General features: G+C 37.5%; 1 protein-coding gene across 2 annotated transcripts in view; it reads right to left on the reverse strand.

Annotated features, from left to right (window-relative positions):
• The window catches only part of LNPEP (leucyl and cystinyl aminopeptidase), a 67,004-nt gene that overhangs the window by 18,221 nt on the left and 30,627 nt on the right, over positions 1 to 18,156 (reverse strand). For both annotated transcript variants that reach the window (XM_083354545.1, XM_083354544.1), the window contains exons 4-11: positions 16,827 to 16,958; positions 15,944 to 16,064; positions 13,234 to 13,388; positions 12,213 to 12,326; positions 10,331 to 10,462; positions 9,306 to 9,437; positions 5,305 to 5,465; positions 2,986 to 3,074 (exon numbers count right to left, since the gene is read on the reverse strand). In XM_083354545.1, the coding sequence (XP_083210671.1) occupies positions 2,986 to 3,074; positions 5,305 to 5,465; positions 9,306 to 9,437; positions 10,331 to 10,462; positions 12,213 to 12,326; positions 13,234 to 13,388; positions 15,944 to 16,064; positions 16,827 to 16,958 (1,036 nt within the window). The remainder of the gene's footprint in view (positions 1 to 2,985; positions 3,075 to 5,304; positions 5,466 to 9,305; positions 9,438 to 10,330; positions 10,463 to 12,212; positions 12,327 to 13,233; positions 13,389 to 15,943; positions 16,065 to 16,826; positions 16,959 to 18,156) is intronic.

An 18,156-nucleotide genomic window follows, 5' to 3' on the forward strand; every position in this document is an offset into this window, starting at 1 on the left:
CAGTACAGAGAATGAATACACACACACACAAATAAATATTAACAAACTAAGCATTTTTAATCTTATCAAGGAATACATATATATATTCTTAATAATCTTAAAAATGCAAATCCTAGGCATATTTACTTAAACTATAAAATAAACAACTGTTTTTTTATCCATCCCGGTGTTCGAAGATTTTATACATACATACATACATACATACATACATACATACATGTATATATGTCTTGGCGTATTCAGGTCTTTTCCTGTGTAGGATTGAGGGTGTCTTGGCGACGTTTTGACGAGGTCCCACTCATCATCTTCAGGCTCGTGTCTTCGGTTTCGTGCTTGTGCAAGCGAAGCGTGATCGGAGCTGCCCTCTCTCTATAAATACTGGTGGGGATGTGTGGGATGCTGGCTTTGTTGCTGTAAGCGGATTGGTTGGCTGTGATGTTACATCATGATTGGTTGATGTATTGTTAGGGGATTAGTTGACTGATTTGTAACATCCCGTGTGGCTGAGGTGCTGGCTGTGTGCTCGTTAGTCCTTTGTATTGTAACGACCTGGGTAATGGCCTGTGTGATGACATCCTGAGCTCTATTGTAGTGACTTCCTGAGTTCTGTGTTGAAATATCCTGGGTGGTTTGCTGTGTTGTGATATCCCGGGTTTTAGCATTGTAACCGCCTGAATTCTGTGATGTAATGTCCTGAGCAGAAGGCTGTGGTGTAACATCCTGGGCTTTGGTTTGGCTTCGGGTTTGCGGTCTGGCCCTGTGTTCATGGCGTATGTCAGTTTGCTTTGTGTGGGGGTCAGAGGGGGTGCAGCAGCTGGAGATGCCGCCGAGGTTTGGCTTCTGGATGGTGGCTGCATTTCGTCTATGGGGTGGGTTTGGGTTTGAGTCTGGTGAGGGTGATTAGTGGTGGTGTCCTGTGTTGTTGTGGGTCCGGTGTCGGTTTTCGTGGCTGGGACTCGTTTGTTGACTAGGGCTAGTTTCCAGATGTCTGGTAGGCGGGAGGTATCGTCACGTATATTTATGTTATGGGGATGTTTCTCTATTTATTCTCGTTGTAGTGTTCAGTTTTGGAGATTAATTAGAGCAACAAAGCCAGCACCCCTCACATCCCCACCAGTATTTATAGAGACAGCAGCTCCAATCACGCTTCGCTCGCACAAGTACGAAACCGAAGACACCAGCCTGAAGATGACAAGTGGGACCTCGTCGAAACGTCACCAAGACACCCTCAATCCTACATGGGAAAAGACCCGAATACGCCAAGATATATATATATCATCCATCATCCTCAGGCTGGTGACTTCAGCTTCGTTCTTCTGGGAGAAGTGTGTGGTAGTGGCGGTTTTTTCTTCTTTTTTAAACTGCCAGAGGGGGTGTGTTCTGTGTGTCCCTAGAACACACTATCTACCATAAAAAAACACACACAAACCGCTACCTGAACGCACTCTCACACCACCACCCAGCACAGATCAACTCCGTAGCCAAGACACTCATCTCCAGAACAAAACACCTAGCTGACGAACACCTAAAAACCGAACTACACACTCTCACTAATGTACTAACAGCCAACGGATTCCAAAGAAACACGATTACCAACTTAATCCGAAGAGAGACACCCACAAAAATCCAAGACAGAGAACAAGAAAATGGCAAAGCCCTCCTCCCATACTTAAAAGGGACCACAGACAGAATCAGCAAGATCCTCCAAAAACACAACATCAAAACAGCATTCTGCACAGACAGAAAAATATCCACCATCCTAAGAAACCCCAAAGACATAATTGGGTTAGAAAACCAAGGAGTATACGAAATCCCATGCCCCACCTGCCCCACCACATACATCGGACAGACCAACAGAAGAATAAGTGCACGCATTGAAGAGCACAGGAACTCACTCAGAAAGGGAGAACAAACTTCATCCCTGTTCCAACACTTTAAAGACACAGGACATGAAATTGATTTAAAAAAAACCAGAACTATCGCCAAAATTGAACATTTTAACAACAAAATAATCAGAGAAGCCATCGAGATAGAAAAATGCCCCCACAGCATGAACAAACGAGATGATACCTCTCGCCTACCAGCCATTTGGAAACCCGCCTTGATTGACAGATGAGTCCCAACCACCAAGAATGATACCAGACCCAAACTCATGATAATATCACATGACATCACCACCACACAACCATTCAAAAAGCAAATCCGAACCCACGATAACGACACACAACCACAAAACAGAAACCTAACTACAGCTGCAACATCAGCCACTTTAAACCCCTCCAAACCACACAATAAGCAAACTGACACCCACTATAAAAACATGGCACCACCACAAACACAGAGCCGAACAAAAGCAGCACAACTCACCAGCTCAGGTCTAAGGCTGGCAGCTGAGACCAGCCCATCCACTCAAAACACATCCCCACCCAATCAGAACACAGCCCCCATTCAAAACACACTCCCACCCAATCAGAACACAGCTAACCCCCACCCAATCAGAGCACACCTCCACCCCATCAGAACACAGCCAAGCCTCCACCCACAGAACACACCCCCTCTGGCAGTTTAAAAAAGAAGAAAAAACAGCCACTACCACACACTTCTCCCAGAAGAACGAAGCTGAAGTCACCAGCCTGAGGATGATGGATGAGATTTCATTGAAACGTTGCCCTGATACCTCCAATTCTACGTGGGGAAAAACCCGAATGAACAAGGCTTTGCTTGAGAGCATCTGAAGAAGTGAGACTGACACTGTTCAAATGTAAAATATAAGGACCCTATTTGTTCCATAGTATTAGACTAGATACCAAAGACTAACCCCAAGAGAATACAAAATGTTATAGGGCAGAGTTGCTAGGTGTCTTCAGAAGTGTTAGTTCTTTGTGATGACTGGAATATGGTTTTATCATGACTGGACCACGTTAGAACCACTGAAATTTGCCCTTAGCGCAGCATTTTCTAATTTTCAAAAGACAAACATCATACCTGTCTTTTTATCCAATAAGTATGTCTGCAAAGGGAGGGATGAGTTTTCATTGTTCGTGATGTAAGAAAGAGGGATCTGCCACAGATAACTGGGGGGAAAAAAGGTACACACTCTTAGAGCACAACGTTTTATAAGACTGATGAAACTATACTACAGAAGCTACTGCATTACATGTTTATGAGATTACGCCTAAATTAATATACATTTATAAAACAAATGTGCAATGACAGAAATCAAACAGCAAATTCTTCAAGTATCCAGAGTTCCTTTCTCTATCCCAGTAGCTGACCCTGCCTATTCAGACTTTAAATATTCAAGCAACCAGGTGATTTCAGGAGTACAAACTAATTGCTTTTTTGTATTACTGGTAATTGACTTACAACAGTTCATTTAGTGATCGCTTGAAGTTACAATGGCACTAAAAAGAATGGCTGATGACCATTTTTCACACTTATAACCACTGCAGCACATCCATGGTCATGTGATGAAAATTTAGACACTTGGCAATTGACTCATATTTATGACAGTTGCAGTGTCCTGGGATCACACGGGGAGGCCAGATTCACTTAATAACTGTGTTCCTAACTTAACTGCGGTGATTCACTTAACAACTATGGTGAGAACGGTTGTAAAATGGGACAAAACTCACTTAACAACTGTGTCTCCTGGCAACTGAAATTTTTGGCTTAACTGTGATCGTAAGTTGAGGACTACCTGTACTCCCATGCTTTCTGCAAAACAATTATCCTCTTTAATTTAAATCTGGTCACATCAATCCAGGAACAGATAATTTTTTTTCTGCCAGAGATTGTCCTTTAAAAAAAAATTTTTTTTTGCCTCCGGGCAAAAACTAGGTCATAGTGACCCAATGACATTATCAGAGACGGGGTTTTGTTTTTGTTTTGCCTTGCCTCTTTTTAAAGAAAATAAGAACATAAAACTTACTGAAGATTTATTGAGGTGGTATTTCAGGAGAGAGTCCCAAACAGGACACCATGGAGAAAAATGAGGATTGGAAGTTAATGGCAATATAGTTACATGCAGATTCTTGTGTTGCTCCTGATATTCTGTAGTTGGTGGAATTCATGGTTTGGTACAGAAAAAAATCAAGTAATTCAACCTCAAGTTGCATACAAAATCACAGCTGTGTTTTTGTAGGCAACCTGAGGTTGAATTATTTGATTCTCTATTTTTGACACGTGTTCCTGTTTTTGACACTTGTCATATACAAAATATTTCTACTTTAATTTTATTTTTTATTTCAAAAAATCTTAAGATTCCCTTATGTAATATTTATATATTATATTTCTTCTTATCAGAGTCAAGGCTGTAGGCATTTTCTAGATGAAATTTATTCTTCTTCAAGTTAAAGTATTTTCTCAATATGAAAAAATCTATACTGACAAAGACCCATGGGCAGATATTTAAAAAAAATGCAGTTTACAAAGAATAATGGTTTCTATCATGTAAAGAATGAACTCCTGTCTTCACAATATGTCTGCCTTATCAATTTAATGTGACATTATACGTGACAAGTGTTATTGCCTGCCTGATCCATATGCTTGATGATTTTTGCAAGTAGTGCAAAGGTAAGGCCTAGCCTGGTAGTGGCACTTACCTGACCTGACCTTCACTGATCTCAAAAAGCTAAACAGAGCTATGGAATCGGTTACCGGTTGAGCTCCGGATGGCGCCCGACCTTCGCTCCTTCCGTCGCGATCTAAAGACATTCTTATTGGAACAAGCCGGCCTGGCCTGATGGGTGGGGTTTTTTATTGTTATTTTAATATTTGTATTTACTGTTTTTAGTTGGGCATATATTTAATCTCTTTTAAGTTTTGTATCTCTGTATTTTTTATGCTTGCCCTGTTCACCGCCCTGAGTCCTCCGGGAGAAGGGCGGTATATAAATAAATAATAATAATAATAATAATAATAATAATAATAATAATAATAATAATAATAATAATAATAATAATTAGATTAGCACTTGGGTGGGAGGCTACCAGGAAATCTCAGGATTGTATGCCATACTGATATTTTTTTAAAAAAATGCAGAAGGCAACTGTAAACTACTTTGATATAATTACCAAGAAAACCATATAGCCGTGTCCATGGAGTCACCAGGAACTCAGCTCAATTTACAAATAACTACCTTTAAGAAAGGTAACAAAGTCTTCATTAGATTTCCACCTAACTATTGTTCCCTCATATAGACACAATTTAATAGTTATTCTATGTATCAGTCCTTTTAACTTTTTAAAATCCAAAACACAGGCTGAAAAATTAAACTATGCAAATTAAAAAGGAAAAACAAACCTTGAAGGTAAAATCTGATCATTCAATTCTGTATTATGCACAAATCTTTCCTGCTTCAAATGGATTGTTTTTCCTTCTCTTTTGACGGTCACCAATGGAAATCCCTTCTGATTTGTCCAAGTGTTCATAATTGCTTTTACATCATCTGTTCCATGTGTCACCTTAGGAAATAGATACACATGCAAAAAATAGTGGTAGCAACATAATCAATAGCTTCATGTTATTAAATAAAGAGCTAAATAGTTGAAATATAATTCTCAATAAAAGCTTGTCAATCATAGTTTAATACTATAGGTTCTATTTTTTAAGACTTTCTGCCTTATTTCTATACTGCTTTAAAAACACATTATGCCGAAGTGCAAACAATTGTCTCCAACACCTTAATGCAGCTTCATCTATTTGCAGAAATTGCTGCTGCCATTTCAGCAGTCATACAATCCTTGGAAAGATCATGGCTGATTTAACATAATTACTGTGTTTCCAACAATTTTTATTAGATTTTTATCCTGCCTTTATTACTTCTTAGGGAACTCAAGGCAACAAACATATAATACTCCTTTCTTCTATTTTCCCTACAACAACCCTGTGAGGTGGGTTGGGCTGAGACCATAGCTGGCCCAAGATCACCCATTTTTAGAAGTCAAAACTGAAATGCTACCCAGTATACAGTAGATGCTACTTTAAGCATTCCTTCAACTATCATCTCTCCAAGAAGCAATAGGAGCAATATAGCTAGAAGCAATATAGCAATATAGCTAGAAGCAATAGGAGCAATATAGCTCTTAATAGCAAAATAGCCTCAATAGACTCCATTTTTATACAGTCATGGCCGAAATTGTTGGCACCCCAGAAATTTTTCCAGAAAATCAAGTATTTCTCACAGAAAAGTATGCAGGAACACATGTTTTGCTATACACAGGTTTATTCCCTTTGTGTGTATTGGAACACAACAAAAAAAGGGAGGAAAAAAAGCAAATTGGACATAATGTCAAACAAAACTCCAAAAATGGGCCGGACAAAATTATTGGCACCCTTAACTTAATATTTGGTTGCACACCCTTTGGAAAAAATAACTGAAATCAGTTGCTTCCTATAACCATCAATAAGCTTCTTACACCTCTCACCCGGAATTTTGGACCACTCTTCCTTTGCAAACTGCTCCAGGTCTCTCTTTTTGGAAGGGCGCCTTTTCCCAACAGCAATTTTAAGATCTCTCCACAGGTGTTCAATGGGATTCAGATCTGGACTCATTGCTGGCCACTTCAGAACTCTCCAGCGGTTTCTTGCCATCCATTTCTGGGTGCTTTTTGACGTATGTTTGGGGTCATTGTCCTGCTGGAAGACCCAAGATCTCGGACGCAAACCCAGCTTTCTGGCACTGGGCTCTATAGTGCGACCCAAAATCCTTTGGTAATCCTCAGATTTCATGATGCCTTGCACACATTCAAGGCACCCAGTGCCAGAGGCAGCAAAACAACCCCAAAACATCATTGAACCTCCACCATATTTCACTGTAGGTACTGTGTTCTTTTCTTTGTAGGCCTCATTTCGTTTTCGGTAAACAGTAGAATGATGTGCTTTACCAAAAAGCTTTATCTTGGTCTCATCTGTCCACAAGACATTTTCCCAGAAGGATTTTGGCTTACTCGAGTACATTTTGGCAAACTGTAATCTTGCTTTTTTATGTCTCTGTGTCAGCAGTGGGGTCCTCCTGGGTCTCCTGCCATAGCGTTTCATTTCATTTAAATGTCGACGGATAGTTCACGCTGACACTGATGCGCCCTGAGCCTGCAGGACAGCTTGCATTCCTTTGGAACTTGTTTGGGGCCGCTTATCCACCATCCGGACTATCCTGCGTTGCAAACTTTCATCATTTTTTCTCTTCCGTCCACGACCCGGGAGATTCGCTACAGTGCAATGGGTTGCAAACTTCTTGATAATGTTGCGCACTGTGGACAAAGGCAAATCTAGATCTCTGGAGATGGACTTGTAACCTTGAGATTGGTGATATTTGTCCACAGTTTTGGTTCTCAAGTCCTCAGACAGTTCTCTTCTCCTCTTTCTGTTGTCCATGCTTAGTGTGGCACACACAGACACACAATGCAAAGACTAAGTGAACTTCTCTCCTTTTTATCTGCTTTCAGGTATGATTTTTATATTGCCCACACCTGTTACTTGCCCCAGGTGAGTTTCAAGGAGCATTACATGCTTGAAACAATCTTGTTTACCCACAATTTTGAAAGGGTGCCAATAATTTTGTCCGGCCCATTTTTGGAGTTTTGTTTGACATTATGTCCAATTTGCTTTTTTTCCTCCCTTTTTTGTTGTGTTCCAATACACACAAAGGGAATAAACCTGTGTATAGCAAAACATGTGTTCCTGCAATACTTTTCTGTGAGAAATACTTGATTTTCTGGAAAAATTTCTGGGGTGCCAACAATTTCGGCCATGACTGTAATAACAGAGAATACAGAGGAACTATAGATACAGGGTCATCGAATGAAAAAATGATTTTTAAGGAGTTTTTATCATTTCTGTTTTGGAAAGGGGTTTAATTTAGTTTTCTGAAATGGGCCCTGCCTGAGTAATATGCCAACCAGCCTTCTCTAACTTGACACTCTACCAATTAGTTGGAGTACGCCAATTGCCATGTTGGTGGCTAATTCTGAAGGCTGAAAGTCCAGAATATCTGTGGGGTGTTAAGTTGAAGAAGCCTGTTTTAAATTACTAGTTATAATTAAACCACCACTCAAGGAACAAAGACTAAGCTCTTGGAGGTGGATTTCTTCCTGATTAGTGGCTAGAATTAGAGCAGTACTAAAGAAGAATCTTCTAATCCACAAAGCAAATTAACCAAATGGCAAACAATTTCTCAAAAGTTAGAAGCAGAATCTGAGGAAACCTCCTGCAGAGGGAAAACAATCAGGGCAAGACAGTTGATATGGAACTTTCTTTTTTATAAAAGACAAACATTGGCTCTGTAATGTTTAACACTCTGAATATAAACACATCCACACAGGAGAAGGATGGTAAAAATACTTGAGAAAGGAAGCATCTATACTATATCTCTTTTTCCCATTCAATTTCTCCTGCTAAAGTTGAAACTTAAAATGACTTTTCCCCTTTGGAGAGATCTGGAATCTAAGAAAATGGTCTATCAAATTCTAATCTATTCTTACTTATGTGTGACTGTCTGGTAAGCATTTGTGCCACGGTTCTGATTACTTTATAGAATAAAGAAATTAATTCAGCAATATGATTGATGACCAAAATGTCTTTTCCTCTGAAGAAGGCAGCTCCACAGTCTATACCAGGAGTCAGCAACCTGAAACAGTGAAAGAGCCACTCGGAACCAGTTCCCTCACAAAAGGAAAAACTAGGAGCTGCAAAAAATGTGTGTGCATGTGCGTACATGCGCAGAACAGGGTTTGACTGAAGAGTGGCGGCCAAGGCGAGATATGCACCTACCCTGCATATTTGAATTGATTGGTTGAATTTTTTTAGTCCCACTTTTTTTTTTTGAACTGCACATGGCAGAGGACTGGGAGCCACAGGAGACAGCTGAAAGAGCCGCATGAGGCTCTGGAGCCGTGGGTTGCAGACCTGTGGTCTATACCTAAGCTGAAGACAATGATAATGGAGATGGCTAAAATACAAGTGAATATGTGTGAAATTAAATCATGACAGAAAAAGTTTTTATTCCACAGCTAGTTCATGAATACAGATCATTCAGCCAACCAGTCCTGGGGAACTGAATGTTTACACGCCAGTCTGCTTCACCTTTACTTTTCATAGCTTCTTATATTCAAGAACGAGGGTATCTCCATCTGTAACAATGAGGCTATAAATTTCTCCTTAATGGAGGGAACAACAGTAGTCCCTTTAAAGAAAATAGTGATTAGTTTATCCTATAAGGCAAACTTAAAATATATGGATAACTGATTGCTGATATTAGCTGATTGATATATCTTCTTCTTTAGAATGCATCCATAGAGATTTACCTTATTCATACTGTCCCATAAGTTATCACTGCACGTGGAACCATAGCTGTAGTCATGCAAATAAGTCTGAATGCCAGCTTGGAAAACATCTTTATGAAGATAGTTTTTTAACATAAACAAGAGAGAAGATCCCTGTAGGAAGAAAAATAAATTATAAAGTTAAATGCAAAACTACAGTTCTAATTTCAATTTACATAAAAACATGATGATGAACTTAAAACATATGGTTATACACAAATGGTTATACTTGAAAATGCAAGAGTTGGTTTTAAAAACAAAGAAAAAAGGGAAACAAACTTGATTTGTTTTGAATTTAGTGACACCAATTAGTGATAACTAAAGTGAACTAGAAAGATGCAAGTATAGAATAAAACTGGGTTTCTTCTCATAATGCCAAACATGGTTTAGAGCAGGAAGCTTTTTTAAGAGACACTGTAATTTACAAACAACTTTTATAATGTTTTCTGGCCTTTAAAAAGATACTGATCGTGGCAGGTTTACTACAATGAGAAGAAGGGGCATTATAAAAATTAATGACTCCCTGAGGCTTGGCCCTTATTTTGGAATTTAATTTGGCAGGGGGGCAGAGAATGGAAAACACAAAAATTATTTTGCAAAATTAAATCACAGGAATTATTTAAATTCTATAGATTTCCCATCCATGATTTAATGTTATATTCAAAAACATTCAAAAGAGCTGGAATTAGAAATTATTTAGGATGCCATCAGTGAAGAGAGAATGAAATTATTCTAACTCTTTTGTTTTTAGAGAGGTATTTCTAAAACCAAGCATTTGCCTGTTAAAAAAAATCAGATTAAAAATAGTTCCCAATAGGGTATATATTTTCCATTATATTCTCCTCTCAACACCTTCCTCATAATTCAATATTCTTGAAATATTTTTTTCCTTCAGCTTCTGACCTTTTGTTGCCCATACTAAGAATGTGATTTGAAATAGATCTGTGTCAACTTTGCAAATGCATTTAGTTTTATAAAAATCATATTTACAGGACATCTGAAGTTACCTTGATGTAGGAGACTACATCAAACATTTGTTCAATCTCTGCTGATGAATTGACAGGAAGAGAAACTGGGTGAGATGAATTCATGGAATCTTTCTCCATGGTCTTAAATTGCAGATTTAAAAAAATGTCATCCTGAGGAATTGAAAGACATTTAAGTTAAAATGAACATTAACATTATAAATTTCACCAGTCAATAAAGATCAGAAGATTTTTTTTTCTAATTATCGATGGGTCCTGTGAGAATTTTTTTTTAATTATTGTATTTATCACAAAGATTCTTGTTCTTATTGTATTATTACATTTATAACTTGCCTTTTCTCTGGGAGTTCAGGACAAAACACCCATTATATTTCTCATTATATTCTTCATCAACTTTGTTGAATAGGTTAGGATGAAAAATATCATCTGGCTCAGTCACTTGGTCAGTTTTATATTTGAAAATGGATAAACAATTGCACTATTGGATCTGCTTCTTTTAAGTTATACTAGGCAAATAATACAGAGGTCCAATCATCTGATAAAGAGTACATCCAAGTGATTATGCATTCCTGAAAATAATGAGCCTGAGAAGAGGCAAAACCAGCTGAAACAGGTGGTCCTCAACCCACGACCACTATTCAACCTGGAATTTTGGTTGTAGGTTATTGTGATTGTTAAGTAAGATACCCACGTGGATACTCAATGACCACAATCCCAGCTCTTCCCGTTGTGGTGGTTAAGCAAGGGATGAGTTCCCCCATCCCTTGAGGGGCACTCCCTGGCACATGAAACCTGCTATGGGCTGAAAAGCTTCCGCTAGCTAGGCCCAAGAACATCGCCCCACTCTCAAGAAGCTTTTTTACTGCCCCACCACATTCAGAATGCCAGTGACACACAGGCCTCCTTACTCCTCCTACCCAAGAAGCCTGGCACTCTCCCACACTCCCCACAACTCTAAGGCAACCTGCTACAGGCTGAAAGGCCTCAACCAGCTAGGCCCAGCAGCGCGCAAGCTTCCTGCCTCCCCTCCATCAGTCCAAGAAGTCTGGCTTTCTTCCCATTCTTGCATCACTCCCTGAAGGCCTCAGATGGCGATGCCCAGTGGTGTGCAGAAACTTGACATTAGCTGGAAGGCCTCAACCAGCTACCACTCCCAAGAAGCCTGGCTTCTTTCCCCAAACCACTGGCCTTCTCTCTGCCTCACCATGCTCAGAACCATTTACCTTTCCCTTTCCCTGCAGCTATTGATAGGCATACCTAGTTGATGAGAGACTCAGCTAAAAAGCTATGAAGGGCAATCTTCTTCGAGGCTGGCCAGCAACAGGAAGTCAGCCAGCAAAGTTCCTGTTCCTGGCCAGCCTATAGAAGGATTGCCTCTCTAGCCTGATGTGGGGAAGGCGGGGGGGGGAGGGTGAGAGGAAGAAGGCCAGGCTACTTGGGAGTAGTGGTGGGAAAACAGGAGGCCTGTGCACAGCTGGGCCTAGCCTGCTGATGTGGGAAGTTTGTATGTTTAGAGTTGCAAGATTTTATTACTGAAACTTACCGTAAACTACATTTAGCTCATCTACTTGTATTTCTTGTCTGGTTTACCTCGGAAAATTAGTATCAATCTTGCAAGTCTGAAAGTACTAATGCCCACTGCCACTTTTAGCCATCTATTCAATTAGGGTAGGCCTTTTCTAAGTTTCTTTCTCTGACTGTTAAGTTCTTGGGGGCTCCTGCCTCTCATCTGATTGTTTCCTAGAATCTTTCCTTTGTTCTCCCAAGGTCATCCACACCTTCAATTATACAAATAAGTCCAGTTTCTGAAACTAAATAGGAAGGCAGATCATGTCAAAAGATTTTAGACCCATAGAATAATACATGAGAAATATGCAAACCCACCAATTCTCCATGTACTTACAGTATATAAATCCGGAAAGACAATCTTCATGGCAAGATTTTCCATAAAAGTAGCAAATCCTTCATTCAGCCACAAGTCATTCCACCACTCCATTGTTACCAGATTACCAAACCACTGCAAATATAAAGTACACATTGTAACTCTGTTTGTTACATTTTCTGTCAAAAGAAGGACCACTACTAGGCTGAGCTGTATACAAGGACTTTCAGATCTATTCCAGTCTATTGGTTCTAGCCAGAGATACCAAGAATTCGGCTCAAGACATCTAGGGGACTACCATATGTTATCTTAAAAACAAAGAAACATTCTCAAAAAACAGTGTATCAGCTACACAAAATAACATTAATCATTACAACAGGAAATAGAACAGCTTGCACTGGGGCTATATACACTTCCTCTGCTAAAAAAAGCCACATAATTGATTATATGACTGTTTAATAAGTCCCTGTGGTGATAGCTTATGGTGTGTTAATGTTCAATTAAGCAAAATATTCAGAAATATCTTACTTGCAGGACACCCTGCTGCAAATTGTTCTAACTATATCACAATATTGGTTGCAGAGGATTAGAATACTATAACAATATATACAGGAAAAGCCACATTAACCACCTAACTTGAGAGCTCACATGTATTTCCACTTTGTTATTGCTTAGGATTTCTTCTTATGGTTTTTTGTGCAAAAATGAGTATGTATTTTTTAAACATCTTCTCTTTCCTTAAGTCTTTCATATATTTTGACTATATAACAGGAAAGGAGGAAGACTAAAATAAGGTAACTCCAGGATTCACAATTCTACTGCTCCCAGATTGTATGCCATGTACTTTTGCTAGAAATGGTATGGCACGGGAAAAAAATAAAGAAATCACCTCCCATTTAAATGTGTTAGTTGCAGAATTGGCTTATTAAAACAACAGATTAAAAATTGCAAAAGATAAGTTTGCTTGTAGACTATCAGTTTTGGAATTTCAATTATTTAAAAAGAAAAATGTCTATAGTACAAAGAACAGTATATTCCATACCTGGTGGGCTATCTCATGTGCAATTACTGCTGTCACTCTCTTTTTATCAATTGCTGAAGAGGTATTATCATCATAAAGGAGTGCTGTCTCTCGAAAAGTGATCAAACCCCAATTTTCCATACCTGCAGCCTGGAAATCTGGAAGAGCAACTAGATCTGGAGAAAGAAGGAAGAATTATTTTCAATACACTAGCCAAGCATTCACTATTTACTAAGCCTACTGAATCTTTCAATCCAATATATGCCTATATATATCAATATATACAGTATAACAGCCAGCTGGGTGACGTTGGGCCAGTTATTCTTTTTTAGCCCAATCCATCACACAGTGTTGTTGTTATGGGGAAACTAGGAGGAAGGAATATTATGTGCATTCGCCATTTTGAGTTGTTTATAAAAATAATAAAGGTGGAATATAAATAAAATATTTAATTTAATGAACATATCTACTGCTGAACTTCTTGTCACTTTTAAACAACATATGATCAATTTGTCTAAATATTTAATCTGTCCCACATCTTTTATAAACTAAAAGATTTTTTTAAATTCTTAAACTTTTGCAGGCACTTAAATGTGTATTCTCAAAAAGGTAATGTGAGCATTCCCCATTTCTAATCATACAATAATGCAGTGAAACAGTCTCTCTTGTTTACAAAATGCCAAAATAGCATAGACTGCACTTGTCATGACTGTAAACTAATTAGACATTCAAACATGCTTGATAGATGAACAGCAAATTTAATAAAATAAATAAATAAATATTACACATTTTGCCTATTGCATTCCCGTTCATTAAAAGCTGTTACAGTATTACATTATTATGTACATTCAACTAGTGTGTATACACATACCAGAAACTAAAATATAATAACTCAATTGTATTTAACTTTATAAATGGATGTATCTTTCTATCATATTATACTTAAAACCATACAATTTTATGTAGTAATTTATTTTGCCTATCTACTACTTTTGCTGACTGTTAGCATCATATCTCATCGTATTTCCCACCTTAATATTAGCTATGACTTCTAAAAGGCATTTTTGCTTCCTGAGAATATGCTCTCTTAGAGTATAATATCATGCTATGATAAAAGAAATTTGATTAAAATGAGATCAAACTGAAGATTTATTTAATCTAAGCATTCCCAAAATGGCCAACCTATAAGATGCCTATAGGCAAGTGAAGTGAGAGTAAAAGCACTCTCCTCTTTTGTTTCCTAGCCAATAAACATAAGTATTGGCAGGCTTAACCCTACCTCATGGTTAAACAAAGAGTTGTTAACAGCAATAACATTAATAATCCAGTTAGAAAAAGAAAGACAAAAAACTAAGACAGCTCTTTCTTCTTCTTCTAGACTTGTTCCCGATTACTCTTGTTATACCTACACATCGATTGCCATTAATTCTGGATAGTTTTATTGAGATTAGATATAAACCAGTTGTGCTCTTTAGGCATTCTCTTTAACTAAGTTTATATTTGGCATTAGGCACAAGCTCCTCCCCACAACCCCCCCCCCAAAAGTTACCCTACTACTGTCTGCCTGAATCAATGCTATTGTAACTTTTAGATAAACAATCACCTCATTGTGTTATTGAACTGCACCGTCAACTGAAATCACTAGGAGATACCACTACATGTACCAAGAGCTGCTGAGTGCCATTTGGCAGGTGCTCATGTGTGGTTTTCGTGTTGGTACCCATACTCTGGAATGCCTTTTCCCCTTTGAAATTTAGAAGGCAATTATTGTAACATTCAGTTTGGTGTAGTGGTTAAGGCACCAGGCTAGAAACTGGGAGACTGTGAAATTCTATTCCTGCCTTGGGCACAAAGCCACCTGTTAATTTTAGACCAGTCACTCACAGACCTAGGAAGAAGGCTATGACAAACTACTACTCAAAAACATTGCCAAGGAAACTGTAGGGACTAATCCAGATAGTCACCAGAAATCAGCACTGACTCAAAGGCACAAAAGGGGGAAAAATACTATAAAATATTTAGCCACCTACTAAAAATGTGCTCTTCCTCCAGGACTTCCTGACATGAATGTTGGAATACCCTTTTCCAGCCCTTTAATGAATGTTTTATGGCATATTGTTTTTATGTTACTGTTTTATATTGTTTTATCATCTGTTTATTATAAATTGCCTTTAGATACTTTAGCACGTGAAATGGTTTATAAGTGGCATTAAATCAATACATCAATAAATATATCATGTGCGGGACTGACATTTGAAATTATTTAGAAGATTCACATAGTTCAGAGTACAGCAGGAAGAATTAACCTTTATTTCTTTATGCAGAAAGGTAAAATTATTTCCCTCATAATTTTCAACTGGGTGCAACTACTTCTTCAGCTTATTAATTATTTTAACCGATCTGACTCAATTATTATTTCCAAATACCTTTGCTTTTTTTAAAAAAAAAAAGGCAATAGGAGAGCACGTCACAGTTTTTGAAGTAACAGAAGTGTGACATCATTTGGAGACTTTGCATACCAGCTTTTTAAATCTTTTTGCAACATTAATCAGAGCTGTATGGCCTCCAGATTGAAATAAATGTTTTAATTTATTTTTCCATGGATTACTAAACAACGTGTCTAAAAATCCCAAAGTTCAACTTGCCCGTCTTTAAAAATATTTTTTTATAAGAAAAGCCCACAAAGTTGCTGATTTGATCAATAATCTCATAAGTATAAACAATCTCTCACCTATTTTGTTAAATGGGTATGTTATGTTAAAATAATTCTGATAAAATTCAAGAAGCTTCACAGCTGTGTTCAAGGCATATTCAGTCTGCCCCAGCTTTTGTGGTACAGCATAAACAGATACCTGGCACAATAGGAAAGAGAGAATAAGTCAGAGGAAAGTTTCAATGGAATTCAGTTTTTCATTGTCTACATTACTTAATGAAAAGAACCAAAGATTTTCTATGCTTGTTGATAAGGCAGCATTAATGAGAGGATCCACCAATAACCATTTTTCATTATTTATGATAAAAAGGTTATGGTTGTCTTAGTTCCATTTGTATAGCATATTACAAAACTAAATGCAAGATGTTTTCTCATTTCTAAAGACTTATATCCTGATACCAGGGGAGCCACTTCTATGATGTCAATACATACATGTTCATAGTTCAAGTCTGAACCACAAGTTTGGTATTTCTCTCCTTCCCTCAAAACAGGAGTGGCTGACATTTCCCCCAGATAAAAATATATCTCATCAGGTGGAAATAAAAGGAAGTGGTGAGTAAAATAAGAACTAAAGAAAAGCTTTACACTACTCTGTCTTCAGATTTAGGCCAGCAAATGGATCTTTCTTCAAAATGATTCCTAACATTTCTCCTCCAGCCCTGACAAATAGGCAAATAGATTAACATACACTACTGAATGCTGTAATAATTTGATATGGTCAAAACAAAGCAACTACCAAGTCAATTGTCGAGTCAAAAAACTACAATCTACTCTCAGTAGTGCAATGACACAAGCCAGTGAACATTACTAATTCAAATCTAAGAAGTGTAGCTTAATACACTGGGAAACAAGGGGTTTTTTTTGGAGGGGGGGAGGTTACAGGAGCAAAAAGCCCACATACCAGAATCTTATTTATTTCCTTGCTGATATATTCCAAGTTTCCAACAATGACAGCTACTAGGTAAGTGCTCATTTTCAAGCTCACAGAGAATTCATCTTGAAATAATCCATTAGCCAAAAGATTGGTTGCTTTCTGGAAATATAAACTGGAGATCAGAATTCAATTATGTAAACAGAAGCTGCAGGTCCTGGAATATAAGTCATAGAAGCCATCTGTTCTATGTTGAGATACTTGGAGAATAGCTAAGACGCAAAACATAATGTACAGAACATTGTTATTTCCTATGAGTGCACTACGCAACAGTCAGCAAATTAAAATTTTATCAATAAATCTAAGAAGCAAAAATAAGTTCAGTATAAAACAGGTTCATCTGCCAGGATTGAACCAAAAATAATAAGCATTGATTTTATAAAGATATTTGCTCTGTATGTAATATGCTTCATGAATGTGTTAACTGAGAAAGAAGCATTCATCCAGAGTATTAGCAGGAACCACTGCTAATACTAAGCTTGACTTTTGCTTGCAGGATGCTTTTATACAAACACAATTTACTTCATGATATGATCTTAGTCTGACTAGGGTTTCTTCAAAAGGCTGCTGTAACAGTACATTAAATTAACTTAATATACAGTTTATTAAGAGCAATGATGCCAAATTTGCAAAGCATCAATGAAAAACAGGAACTCATAGCATGAAAGCAAATTGTGCAAGCAATTTAATGAAGAACTATTAGTCTCCCAATTTTTGCTTTTATGTCAATTTCACTTGAAAAGATCAGGGTAGCCCATACTAAGGCTTATTATGCACAAAATGATACTACATGATGGCAAAGAAGTTAAAAAGACACACTAGAGAACATTTGTTAGGGTGCCAAATAATTGCATAATAAAATTTCCAAAGAGAACGGCTAATCCCACTACTAATCAGCTACTAATCAGCCAGCACTGCATTCTCACAATTATTAAGCTTTGATACTCAAATAAAAGAAGCAAAAAAAGCCTTAGGATACACTGTATTTTGCTTTTATAGTAATTATTTCTGAATTCAAATAAATACATACAAATTAGCAAAAGAAAACAATCTAAACATCTTACCAAAACTCTTTTGCTTTATTTTTTTTCATATTTCAGGCTCTCTATCATCAGAAATACCATGAATCCAATAATCGTCTATAATCAGCTAGATTTCTATAGTGGTACACTCTACAATGATTCACAATCGTGTACAATAAAAATCAAATGTATGTAATGCAAAAACTAAGAATCTAGAATTATCAAAATATTTCATAAATTACTAAAATAAAATGAATAATATGATCCCAGAGATATAT

Source organism: Vipera ursinii, assembly GCF_947247035.1.
Source record: "Vipera ursinii genome assembly, chromosome: 2".
In the NCBI taxonomy this organism is placed as follows: Eukaryota; Metazoa; Chordata; class Lepidosauria; order Squamata; family Viperidae; genus Vipera; species Vipera ursinii.